The sequence below is a fragment of the Chiroxiphia lanceolata genome, chromosome Z (assembly GCF_009829145.1).
Source record: "Chiroxiphia lanceolata isolate bChiLan1 chromosome Z, bChiLan1.pri, whole genome shotgun sequence".
Lineage (NCBI taxonomy): Eukaryota > Metazoa > Chordata > Aves > Passeriformes > Pipridae > Chiroxiphia > Chiroxiphia lanceolata.
In genome coordinates, this window is record NC_045671.1 from 10,886,556 (window position 1) to 10,900,152 (window position 13,597).

General features: G+C 47.4%; 2 protein-coding genes across 2 annotated transcripts in view; one reads left to right on the top strand and one right to left on the bottom strand.

Annotated features, from left to right (window-relative positions):
• ADAMTS12 (ADAM metallopeptidase with thrombospondin type 1 motif 12) overlaps nt 1–458 on the bottom strand; it is a 148,714-nt gene extending 148,256 nt beyond the window's left edge. Inside the window, exon 1 of the mRNA XM_032675323.1 lies at nt 329–458. Coding sequence (XP_032531214.1) covers nt 329–458 — 130 coding nt within the window. The remainder of the gene's footprint in view (nt 1–328) is intronic.
• Nucleotides 459–8,318: 7,860 nt separating this feature from the next.
• On the top strand, nt 8,319–12,935 carry RXFP3 (relaxin family peptide receptor 3). The gene has a single exon (XM_032676748.1). The coding sequence runs from the start codon at nt 8,488–8,490 to the stop codon at nt 9,823–9,825; it is 1,338 nt and encodes a 445-aa protein (XP_032532639.1). The 5' UTR covers nt 8,319–8,487; the 3' UTR covers nt 9,826–12,935.
• Nucleotides 12,936–13,597: the final 662 nt, after the last annotated feature.

A 13,597-nucleotide genomic window follows, 5' to 3' on the forward strand; every position in this document is an offset into this window, starting at 1 on the left:
GCAAAAAAGCGGGGTTCGGCGATACCTTCATCTACACAGCGGAACTCGGTGAATGCCAAGGAGCCGCAGGAAGGCGCAGCCGAGAGCGCTGAGCCCTCGGTGCAGAACTTTGGGCGCGGAGCAGCCCGTCCCGGCTGGCGGCCAGGGCAGCGCTGCCAGCGGGAGGGAGCCCGGGCAGCACTGGGGCCGGCACGGCGCTGCTCGGGCAGGACGGGAGGCGAGCAGCGCCGCGGAGCCGCGGCTCCACCGGCTGGAAGCCGGGAAGGCTGGAAGCACATCCGCGACGGGACCCGCTCCCCCCGCGCACCCCAAACCCGTCGGCACTGACCTTGCCTGCCGTCGGGGAAAGGCGAGCCGCCGGCCGGCGGGGCCCTGCCCAGGCAGAGCGCTTGGGCGCGCAGGACGAGCAGCCAGAGGGAGACCATGCGCGCCGCCCGGCTCCGCGGGACACATGGCATGGTGCGGGCGGGCGGCTCCGAGCGGGGCCCGCCGGCGCCTACCGGGGCCGCGGCATGGCCGGGGCGGCTCCCGGCGCCGCCGGACACAGGCGCCGCTCCCCACAAGGGCTGCGCGGGGCCGTCCCGGTGTCTGGTTTCTGCCGGCGGAGGAAGGAGGGCTGTGGGGAGGGAGCCGCTCCCGAGAGCCCCTGCCTCGGAGCCGCAGGGGTTAACGCGCTGGGGCGAACCGGGCCGGGCCGGCGGGGAGGGGAGGGGAGGGGAGGGGAGGGGAGGAGAGGCCCGGCCGCCAACAGGGGCTGCCGCCCCCCCTCCGCCCTCCACCGCGGCCGACGTGGGGCGTTCGCCCCGGCAGCTCTCGGGAGGGCAGCCCCGCACAGGGCAGCATCCCCTCCCCGGTCACACGCCGGTGGCCTCCGCTGAAGGGCGCGGGGAAGGCGCAGCCCCCGCACCCGCCCTGGCAGAGGTTCCCCCGGCCGCTGGAGAAAGTGCTCGAAGCACTTGGAAATTTAATGCGTTTTCCACCACGTTCCGCTGCAGCGGGAAGGGACGGCGCGGGTCTCGCCCCGCCTGAGGCGCCCAGAACCCACGGTCCCTCGGGGTTCGGCAGCCAAAGCCCAACCTTCAGACTGCCTCACAGAATCACAGAGTCAATCGGGTTGGAAGAGACCTCTGAGATCATCGAGTCCAACCTATGACAGAACACCACCTTGTCAACAAGACCATGGCACCAAGTGCCACGTCCAGTTTTAACTTGAACACCTCCAGGGACAGCGACTCCACTGCCTCCCTGGGCAGTCCATTCCAATGTCTAATCACCTTTTTTGTGAAAATATTCTTCCCGATGTCCAACCCAAACTTCCCCTGATGCAGCCTAAGACTCCTCAGGGTGTTGAGGCCGTTGCATGTTTTAGCTGTTGCATTGGGGTTACTTCTTAATGTCCTCTCTTTGTAAGGAAAGTTCCTAACGGCCTTGGCACCTACGTTTTTAAGTGCATGCCTTGTTCTCTCTGCCAAGGATCCCCTGACATGGCCTCTGATGAGGTTGCTGCCAGGCTGACGCTCCACAGATGGGTGCCCACTTCGATGCTGTCCCATGCTTACAGCTTGGGCTGAATTCCACATCTACTTCAAAAGCCTCCCGCCCAAAGGTGACTCCACCATGGGTTTCTTGTATAGTTTTGTGGCAAACTATGCTTATTTGTGCCTGTTTCTCTGCTCAAACTTTCCCCAAGGTGAATGGCTGCCACAGTTCAACTGCCTTATCTGTGAAAACTGTGAACCCCAGACTCCAAAGCACAAAAATGCAAAAAAGAGTTAAAGCTCCAGAGGTTTCTAAATCTGGTAAAAATGTGGCTTCCCCCAGGACTGAGACAAGATAACTCTGAAAACAGAGAAAATTTGTAAAAGAGTGATACCTGATTTAGGAGTCATCATGTGCTCTCTTCTAGCTAATGGAAGGACACAGACCATGCAAAAGATACCAGGTAGCACTTGCCAAGAGAAGATTTGTTCATTGCAAGGTATTTAATATACCTGTCCATATATTCTACATATCAATAACATCATCTCTTACAGCAACAAGTTTCCTGGTGTGCTTGCCATCAGGATTCTTAGTCTATTCAGATAATAGGCACTAAACTGTTTTGTGAGATTGGGTATTATACCTGATTAGCTTTTTCTCAGTACTTCCCTGAGACTGATTTAAACCTAAGTGTGACCTGAAAATGATATTATATATACATAATATTTAACATTTAAAAAACACTTGACAATTGTTGCGAAGAACGAGTTACACAATTTGCCATGAATAGTTTAAAATAATTAAACTGGTGAATAAGGAAGTATCTGCAGTAAATAGAATAAAAAGGAAAAAGACTATAAAATGAAGAGAATAGGCTAGGAGCATTGGAAAGAAGGGATGGGCATATATTTACAAAGTATTGGGTTAACGTATTTCTTGAAGGCAATCAGAAAAACAGTCCTTCTGTGAGAGACATTTAACTATTTGCTTCAGTTTCCAGTAATCTTTTGGGGTAGGTGTTCATTGAGTCTGACATGAGGCAACAGTATTTCATGAAAGGTTCCATCTTGGATTCTTCCTCATCAGGAAAAGTTAATTCCTTTTACCCATAATTCTCTCCAACCCTGGAAATGATGGAGAACTACAAGCTTTAGGAACTCAAGAGGGTTTTTGGGAATGTAGGGGTTTTCTGTTTGTTTGGTTGGTTTGATTGTTTGTTTGTTTTAAGGACAAAAAATTGTAGATGCAAAAGTCATATGGAGTAGAGAAAGAGTACTGTGAGAATCTGGCCTAAAACATCTATAACTTCCTGGGCTTTGTGCCAGCATGTACGTACACAGAAGAAATGATTCACTGGGTGTAGTATCAGAAAATACCCTGGGGGACAGTAGAGTTCCTACTTAAGGGATGTTGTGCCTGTAGCTGGCACATCACAGTGTCCAAAACACAGCACTGAACCAGCTACTAAGAGGAAAACTGTCTCTACCCCTCCTAAAACCAGGACACACATCCAGTCAAAATGTGAAGAAATGGCAGAAGTAGAAAGCACTTTCCTGCTGTGAGTACATACTGAGGCCACCCATTTAAGTGAACGGAATTTATGGCACTGTCTCTTCCCAGCAGTTTCCTGTTCCAAAGAGGCATTACCAGAGGTTTTGGAGCTTTTTTTTGAAAGTATTTGAATTTTTTTTGCCAACTCAACCTCAATTGTAAAAAGAAAAAGAATACAGCACTATATCAGCTATGTTCTTTTGGCAACAAAGTTATTGCACTTCAGTAACTGCATCTCCACACAGAAAAACCTGTACATTTATTGAAAGGTCACAATCAAGAGACACAGTCAAGCCTGGATTGGCAAAGCAGACACAATATCTGGATTCTTTTAAATTTAAGTAGACTTCTAAGACAGCGGTAAAATAAATGTATGTGTAGCAATTTATATGTATGTAGAAATGTACAGAGAAACAGAAAAACAGAGGTTGTGAGCAGCAAGGAACTGAAACACAGATTGTATGATTTCACATAGAGGAATTGCTACAAAATGAAGCCCACTGAAGACAGTCAGGAAATATGCTTTACTAGGAATGAGAGTCTCCTAAAAGTTATCTAGTACACGCTTGCTTGCTCCTCCGATCAGCAGGGAGAGAAGATACCTCTGGAGGACGACACATCCCTTTCTGTCACATGCAGGGTGAAACACTGTCCAGAACTGATTATCTGTTAACTATACAGGCAGCTTAACAGTTTGCTTGGACCAGAAATGTTAAGAAGATGAATCACACATGATGTGGTGGGCCATGTTAAAGGTATTAAGTATTGGCAGAGACGTGAATTGAAAGAGAATTAGTCTGAATCCCAAAGACTCTGTGGAGTTTGCTGGGTAATTATTGTTGCATCCATTTATCTATTGTTCTCAGGCAGATTTAGATGGAAGTTTGTAAGTACCTTTTTTTTTTATTCTTATTCCCACTTTCTCATTTAGAGATGCAGCCTCCTAACATAGCTAACTATTGGTAATTGAACTAGAGATTGTTGGATCCCTCAACTTCCAATTCATTATAGTTTTAAAGATTTTTGGAATTTCATAAGTTACTCATGCAAAAAAAAATATTTGCTGACATTCCACTCGTAGTATGTTTGTCGGCAGATCCAAGTAACAGAATGAAGCAAACTCTAAAGTAGTCAGTGATTCTATGACATGAAAGTTTTTGGGATGCTCACACTCAAATTCCTGATCAGTCTTCAAACACTGATTGTTATTTTTAATTGATAAGCTAATTCACAGAATTATAATTTTGTGCTTAGTCTGTGTGAATTTAAAATTCATTCGTCATACTACCCATATTAACTGTTTAAAAGCGTATTTCTGGAGCAACAGGACACATTGAAATTAGCTTTGTATGAAAATTAGTGCCAGAAAAATATGTTCTCAGTGGTCTGTCTAGAAAGCAAATGATGGGAGGAGATGAACATGATTAAAGTGATTTGGGGATTTCTTGAATTAAAATTTACTTCTGTGTCCAAATAATACTTTCTTGAGGATATGTCTATGGTCCATGAAGCATACCATGAAGCACCGTATGATCATTTTGTTATCTAACTGAGATTTTGTAATGAAAACCTCTATACATTTCCTAGTACATTTTTAAGAAAAGAACTGCCATGAAAATCTTCCCATGGTGGATATATACTAAGTCACACTAAACCTTCACTCTCAGAATGGAGAAAGTAGAGTTATAAAATGCAGTTCAGACTGTAACAGTTATTGTCTGAATTTAGTCAAAAGCATGAGATTGTAGCCTTGAGCTCGTAAAAAGCCAAAGGGAGACCATATGCTTTCCAGAAATTGGAACTGAGAAAATAAACAAATATGAAATTTCCTTTTCCTGTTTCCTTCTCCTCCTCCAGAATTTTGTTTTAATGAGAAGAAAATGCCACAAAAAGAATTGTTAATAAACAGAATACAATTGCAAGAATGCAACATTTGAGAAGAATGTAAAACCCAATAAAGTTACATATATTGCTAACTCTTTTTAATGAAATCTGTTCAAAAGCTTTACTATTACTACGTTTTGCTTCAGCATTCAAATAGAAAGAAAAATTAAACATCCCTTATTGCTATAAAAAGACCCCAAGAAATAGTCCCTTGTTTCTGTGTTAAGTGATATATTCAACATTTCAATAATTTGTTTTAAGCTACAAAAATTACTTTCATTTTGAAAACAGAAACCCATCTCCCTTGCCAAAATATTACAGAACATACAGTTGGTTCAGTCACTGTTGTAATTGTAGTAAATCTTTTGTTTGTGTACGAGGTCTGTAAAAGGTGTGAAAAATTACAGGAATTCTTTAGGATAAATTGTAGGAAAATTGTAATTTTCAGCAAATGTTGAAAGTTTTTTTGCATGTTTATCTGAAACATTTTTAAATGCTATTTGAGAAACATCTGCAGGGACACTTTTATCTGTGATACAGTATAGTCAGAATCAATGGGCAGCTTCTGTTGGTGGTCTGAACTGGTGAAAGCTTCTTAAGTTTGCTGTACTGATGGATCCTGTCTGCAGGCAATCTAGCAACCTCAGTCCTATGGATTATTTTAGCATAATACTACATATACGCCAAAAAGCCTCTTACAAAACCCTACAGGATCTGTTTGAGATCTCCAAAATAAACAAATCAGCCATTTTTTCACGATTATCACCAGAATACATCACAAAAGCCTATACCTATCAGGTTTATTCCAGTTTTCATAAAGTTTGAGTCAGTAACACTAGTTACACTGGCACTTTGATAAAAAGAAGGCTCTGAAAAGTTACATATTAGCAACAAGCCTTTGGCAGCATTGGTGAAATGAGTAGGGAACAAACAGAAGACAATATTTTCCAGAACAATGACCCTTGGGTATTATATTTGCTGAATTTGGCAATACTTTTTGAAAGTAGCTGATGGCTTTTTTAACATTTTTCCAGCCATGGAAGTGTTCTGACAGTGTGTTAAATTATTCAGCAAATATTTCTTTTATTATTTATCTCGGTGTAGCAAGTTTCCTTACCTGCCTCTAAAACTTCTCTAAGATGAAGAATGACAAAAGAAAAGTACGGTCCACCCAAGGCTAAAAAGGAATTTTACTGGTGTTCAAAATATGAGCAAAACCCTTGGGTAAATATTTCACACTTGCAGCCCTGAGTTCAAAGTTCACTACCAGTGTGTTCCTGTGAGATACCTCAGTTCACACTTTGTGGCTTTCTCTGGGTGACGAAGAGAAAAAGCAGTATATCTTTGGACATTGTTTCCCACCTTCTCACTTTTCTGAATCACTATTACTCTTCAGCCCCTGTTATGTATCAACAAGATGTGCCAAACAGAAGAAATGGTAGAAGAAATTACTCTATGTAAGATGTGCTTGCTGCAATTTTTCCAGTAAAATATTTAAAACTGGGTGTGGAGCTAGCAATGTGATGAGAACGGGGGCAGAATTCATTGTGGACAAAATCCACTTCTGCACTGTCAGTCTCACTAATGATTTACCAAGTGAACGAATCATAGCCTCTATATGACTCTATTCCAGATTATTTTTTTCCTTGTGAGCTGATAGTAGCAGGACCAAGTAGAGAGGTAAAATTGAATAAGAACTTGCTTGTTGCAAATATATTACCAACCCTGGGTTTGGATAAGTGCTAACACTAGAGCCAAGGCAGCTATCACTGCTGGGGGCTGGCGGGCACCTCACCTCCTGCACTGTTTACAGAGCCTCTGCAGTGTTGCAGCTCTGATTGAAACTCGGTGTTTTCACTTTGCTTGTTTATATGGTTGTTCCACTGCCGTTGAAGGATCCTTGGCTTTCTCTTCTGCATGCACGGTTTTACAGTTGACTGCAGCGCTGGTGGAACCGATGGGATTGTCAAGTTTCACTGCAAGGATGGTTTCCTCTGCATGAGAGAATTTGAGAAACTGTTGCCATTCAGCAGGCTAAGAGATGCAACTTAATGCCCTACTGTTGAAAATGGCACCTCAATGCAACCCTAGTCAGTGATTAAGAGGTACCAATATATTTAGTATAGCAAGTAATCTGGAGTCTAAGTCTTTCCAGGGCATTGCATTGCTAATTCAGGAATTATATTCGTTATATGCAATATGAATGATGTATAAAACTTCCTAATTACTCTTGTTCCCCTTTAAAACTCCCATACCACGATCTGGCTGATACTTTTACAGGGTTTCTGTAGATATAAACCAAAGTGATGAGTGGACTGCTGGCAACAAATGGCGCATACAACAATGTGTGCAGGAAGTTCAGTGAGATAAATCAATGGAGAAATAATTTACTTGTTAAATGTTCCGTTAATCTTCCCCTGATGGCTGATTCACAGTGCTTTATTTAGATATATTTAGAATCTATTTAGTTTTCAAAATGCGCAGTTATCTTGGTTTATTTAAAAGCAGGAGGGGAGAAGGAAAACCTCCGTTCCTTATTCCCATCGGTTGCTTTATCTTTCTGCTGCAGACTTGGTGGGGAATTGAGTTTCGGGCCCCAAGCGCGGCAGGGATGGGGCCGGGACCGGCTGCCGCCGCTTCTCGGCGCGACGGGGCCCCCTGCGGGAGGGATCCCGCGGCCGCCCCTCCACCTCCCTCCCGGGGAACCGGCTGCTCCCGCTTTGCCTAAGCACTGCGTGCCACCACCAGCCGGACTTTACAGCTTCGTTGTACGTGCGGTTCGTTTTAAAATTCGGGAGAGCCACCGTCTCCCGACGTCCCAAAAGCAGGAGAGGCTTTTGTCAGCCGCTGTCCGGAACGTGATCATTTTGGGGACGGCGAACCGCGTCCCGTCTAAGTGCCGAGGTTTCTCAGGCGTGAGAGCTCAGCTTGTTTCGTGCTCACCCTGCGGCTCGGCGGAGCTGCGACTCGCCCCCAGCACTTGATCCCGCGCAGGGGGCGGGAGGCGGGGGGTTTCTGTGGGAGGTGGCCCGCGGGGCGCACATCGGGGGTATCACATCGTGGCGGGAGGGGGGGGAATCGCCTCTGGCCGGGCTTGCCGAGCTCAGCCCGCGGGAACGCGCCGCCCGGCTGGTTCACAGGCGCCTTTCCCCCCAGGTAGGCGGGACGGGACGGGGGCGATCCGTGGGGAGCAGCCAGAGGGACAGGGGAGTCCGGGAGCGTGGGAGCCGCGCTCAGCACCCGGGAGAGCTCCACGCCCACCGCGCATGCCCCGGCCGTGCCAGCGCGGATATAAGCGCGGCGCGGGAGCGGCGCCAGCAGTGCCGTCCTTCCAGCGGGAACAGCCGTGCCAGCCAGCCAGCCAGCCAGCCAGCCAGCCAGCCAGCCAGCCAGCCAGCCAGCCAGCCAGCCAGCCAGCCAGCCAGCCACCTACCCACCTACCCACCTACCCAGCCAGGAACAGCTGTGCCGTCCATCCAGCCGGGAACAACCCGTGCCCTGTCCCCACTGCCGCTGCCGGTCTGCTTCTGGGAAAAAAAGCTCCTGCGGACCCGTCCTCCACCCTAGCATGGGATGGGTGAGCCCTGCGAGCGCGGTGCCTGCTCGCCGGCCGCTGGCATGAAGGAAGGAGCGGACCGGGAGTCCTGGGACGCGCCGCTGGGTTTCCTGGAGGGCGTTCAGATGGACAACAGGAGCAACGTGTCCTTCCTGCAGTTGTTAAAGAACATCAACCTGGAGCGAGCTGACGGCATGCAGGGGGACAGCTCTGATGTGGTGAGAATTGTCATCTCGCTCGTGTACTCCGTAGTGTGCGCCCTGGGGCTGGTGGGCAACCTACTGGTGCTCTACCTGATGAAAAGCAAACAAGGCTGGAGAAAATCCTCCATCAACCTCTTCGTGACCAGCCTGGCAGTGACTGACTTCCAGTTTGTGCTGACCTTGCCATTCTGGGCAGTGGAGAACGCGCTGGACTTCAACTGGCTCTTTGGCAAGGCAATGTGTAAGATTGTCTCGTATGTGACAGCCATGAATATGTATGCCAGTGTATTCTTTCTCACTGCCATGAGTGTGGCTCGATACCGCTCTGTGGCTTCAGCCTTGAAGAATCAGCGTCGAGGAGACCCCCTGGGTGGCTGTTGCTCTGCCAAGTGGCTTTGTGCACTCATCTGGCTGTCAGCTGTCCTGGCTTCCCTGCCCCATGCCATTTTTTCCACCACTGCCACTGTCTTTGATGATGTTCTCTGCCTTGTCAAGTTTCCAGAAGGCCGAGGCAGCAATGGCCAATTCTGGCTGGGTCTGTACCACATCCAGAAGGTGCTGCTGGGCTTTGTGGTGCCGCTGGTCGTCATTAGTCTCTGCTACTTGCTCCTGGTGCGCTTCATCACTGACAAGCACGTTGGCAGCACTTGCAGCGGCCCCAGCACCAGGCGCCGCTCCAAAGTGACTCGGTCAGTGTCCATCGTGGTGTTGTCTTTCTTCTTGTGCTGGCTGCCTAATCAAGCACTTACAACATGGGGGATACTCATCAAACTCAACGTAGTGCACTTCAGCAATGAGTATTTCCTCTCCCAAGTGTACCTCTTCCCCATCAGCGTGTGCCTGGCACACTCCAACAGCTGCCTCAATCCCATCCTCTACTGCCTCATGCGCAGGGAGTTTCGCAAGGCACTGAAAAGCCTCCTCTGGAGGATCACCTCACCCTCCCTCACCACCATGCGCCCTTTCACTGACACCACCAAGCCTGAGAAGGAGGAGCAGGCTCTGCATGCCTTGATGCCTGTCCACCCTGTCACTGCTGCTTCCCCTGCTGCCACCATCCAGCCGGAGGTGGCTTATTACCCACCCGGGGTGGTGATGTACAGCAGCCGCTGTGACCTGCTGCCTGCCAGCTCCATGGAGCATCGCTGCTGAGATGGGCAGGGGGCTCTGGGGGGTGGGACTGTGGGCTCTGTGCAAGGTGTGGCCCTGGGATATTGAATGCCTGCCAGGGACAAGGGGAGGAGGGATGGGTAAAGGAGGACTTCTGTGTGAGAGATGCTCTTTTGTGGTTGTGTCTGCCCTTGGATGCTTGATGAAAATGCCCCCCGAGCTGGAGAACAGGAGTAGGAGGAGGCAGAGGTGGGGTGTCTCTAGGAGATGCCTTGTAGTGCTTGTTCTGGGTCACAGGAACTGGGGAGGGTGATGGGACTCCAGCCAGGGAGGATGCAGAATGTGCAAAGTACCATAGGAAGGAGAGTGGCTGGGTAGGGTGGAGTAAGGCTGGGAGGCCTTGACTGTGTCCCCTCAGCTTGGAGCTGTAAGCAGCAAGAGGCTAGCAGCTCTCCCACCCTGTTTGTCTGTGGCAGGGAGAGGGAGCTGAGCTCCTTTCTCACTGCTGCAGGACATTGTAAAAGGTGCCAGCCTGACTGTGGTCGCTGCTCCCTGGGCTCCAGTGCTGGCACAGGGATCAGACAGCCTATGTCCTATTTCAAACCTGCCCTAAGGGAAACAGACAGGGCAAGTGGGTACAAGACTCCTATTGTTCAGGCTTGCCCCCTTTCTCCTCTTTTAGAGACCTATGAAAGAGAGGGGACGAGGGGCACTGCTCCCCTCCAGATCTGTGCAGGATATGTTTTTCTAGCTACCCCCATCCCCTCAGCTGCTGCCAGGATGTAGAGCAACCCAGACAGCCAAGGAGAAACCCAAGGACAGAACTTGAATCTTGATGGGGAGGCGTTGCTTTGCCTGGGTTTGGAGGGGAGGATGTGAGCCCCCTGACATTGTGTTCCCCATACTCTCTCCAGGCTGCCGGGGGAAAACCTCACTGCCCGAGACCATGTGGAGCAAGGCAGCATCTTTCCCAGGGTGCTGAAGCTGCAGACTTTATTCTTGCTGCGCTTCAGACAGTTCGTATTTCACTTCAGGAAACCAGCACAACTGTAAATAAAATAATAATAAAAAAGAAAAACAGGGGAAAAAGAAACAACCTTAGACACTTCACATCACTTGCTCTGGGATACTTCTGGGTTCAGTTAAAACCAAGTACAATGGCTTTTGTTCTGCTAAGGGTCTGCACTGACGCTTGCCAGTGTTTCAGTTAACTCCAGTTCAGTTCCTCTAGGTTGACCAGCCCTAGGGCCTGCAGGTCAGCACTTTTGTAGCCTAGAGAATGTCAGGGACAATGCCTGACACAGCCTGTGTTCCAGAGAAACACTCAGCAAATAATTTAAGGTTGATCTGAAATGAACTTTTCTGGGGATGAAAAAGTGTATTTTTAAGCTGTGAAAGTTTTTATGGTAAGGTTATATATTTACTTTTTTAAATTTTGTTTTTAATTATGAGGAAAAAATTATTTAAAATGTAAAGGTCAAAATATTTGTTTTAAAATATGGAAAAATGCAACAGTTATTGTTTTGTTTACAGAACACAAGTTCATTAGTTCCCTATACTATGTGTGAGATGATTATTTAAATACAATATTCAAGACTCCTTTCTATTTCCAGTCCCTTTTCTTGCAGCCTAACTCCAACATCTGCCTGACTCTGCTAAAAAAGCATTTATGCAGAGGGTTGTTTTAGTACTGATGCAGAGGAAACTTGCTATTTCTGTCCAGAGAAAACTGCAATGACATTAGTGGCAATTATGCTTTTCAGACTCTGTTTACTGTACATGTTGGTAACTCCTGTTGTAAAATTTGGGTTTGGTCTGAAAGCAGCTGGTTCTGCTGCTTGCAAGGAGAAGCTTTTTTTCAAGGCAGAAGAGACTTCTACAGCCTTGGGCACTTGCTAACTGGGAAGATACTGATTTCCAAGGTGTCTGGAGAAGAACAGCAGAAATGAGCTGCCAGCTGATGGGCATACTTACACAGATGCAAAGACTCTGAAGAAATCAGATATATCCACAGAAGAACTTGAGCATCTGAGTACTGTACAACTGCCTCTCTGACTTCCTAAATCCTGACTTGGCTGCCAGTGTAAGTCTGTAGGTACTAAAAGCTTTTTTCTAGTGAAATTTTTTGTGCCTAGAAATCTGCTCCTGAGCATGCCTAAATCAGTTTAATTCTGTAGCACTTATCTCTGTGCTTGTACAGATATGGGGATATCTCTGTTGGGACTGGGCATACTGTATATCCTGTGAGGGAGGCAACTCTGCATCCCGACACAGGAGACCCTGTGCCAGGCCACACTAAGTCAGCAGAGGCTGTAAACTTAACTCATTCCCTCCATCCTTTTGAGTCTATGCCTAGATGTGCTTCTTCGGTCCCACCTTCAATGTGTGTGCAGATTATGCTCCTTCCTCTTCCTGTTTGAAACGCTGAATTAGGGGGCATAGCTCTCACCCGCAGGCTGAGAGATCAAGCTTCCCCTCTTTCACATCCCAGGGGAACAACTGAACCTCTGGACTACTTTGTGAATGTGGTCAAACTCTCTGGCTTGAAACAGTTTCCTGTTTGTATGACTTTCTCACTGTTGCTGGATCAGAAGAGGAAAGCAAACCCTCAAACACTACCTTGCAGCATAGTGGTTAGGGTGTAATCTCCAAAGAGGAATTGTCTAGGTATTTTTTCACTGTAAGCACAGAAGAGAAATTGGATCCAGGTCTCCGCTTTCCAAGAACAATGTTTACCTTGCTGCTAGGTCCTGGTCCAATTAAAGTTTCAGTATGTTGTGCAAGTGTTTGAGGCCTTTCCACAGGTATAGCATCCTAGTGAGTTGAAGAATTTGCAAAAAATTCATTTGAGTCTCACATGTTCTGAGAGAAGGCTCTAACGTCTGTGCTGCAGATGAAGAAAGCTGCACAGTTGGATGAGAAAAGGATACCAGGAACTCTTAAGTCCAGAATTCAGAGAGACATAATGTGTCTCTATAGGCCAGGAGAAAGTATCTAAATTAAGGAGACAGAAGGAATCTCACAGCCAGATGCTCTTCTTACTGTTTGCTTTTGAACAGCATAATTTCTTGCTTAACTTGCTGGGAATTTATTCTCTATCTGATGCTTAAATGTTCTTGTGCATTAAATAAAGAACTATCCAAGTGTCTAAAGCATGACTGTGAATTTCAGTAGATAGCAAACTACCTAAAACACATCCACTGCGGTGCTCAGTATGGCAAAACCCATGTGCTTTTGTGGACTTCAATGTAGACATAATTTTATGCCAGCAAAACAACACAGTAACAACCCATAGTTACCCCAGAATATTAGCAAGGTACCATTCCCCAAGGAAGTCCCAGGTGTCTGAGCATTACAGACATAAAAATGTTACATTTGGAAAATCACCCAAACAGGAAAATACCTTGGGTGTGTAGGGACTTAGGAGGCAGCTCTCGCTCAGGCCACTGATCCACCAGGCCACCAATCTGCTGTTCGAAAGAGAAACAGCCCATCCACACCAAATGTTGGTTTAGGCCAGACCAGCAGCTCAGGCTGTGCAGGTCAGTGTGTGTCCAGCATGGCGAAAGAGCACTGCTCTACCTGTTCATGAGCAGAGGGAAGTTTCGCTTCACACGTGCTGTGAATCCCAGCTAACAGAGCATGAAATCCGGGCTCTGAGTTGCACAGGCAGAGCCACTCACCTGGCCCTTGGGAGGAAGGTACTCTGAGTGTGCACAAGGCATCAGGTGTGTGGTCTCAGCAGAGGGTCTTCCCAGCTCAAGAACAGCAAATCCTACTGGATATCCAGTGGTTTCCTAAGTAACAGCACAAC

What these genes read in the sequence shown, in the direction of transcription:
- RXFP3 (XM_032676748.1), top strand. Translation starts at nt 8,488, where the DNA reads ATGGGTGAGCCCTGCGAGCGCGGTGCCTGCTCGCCGGCCGCTGGCATG.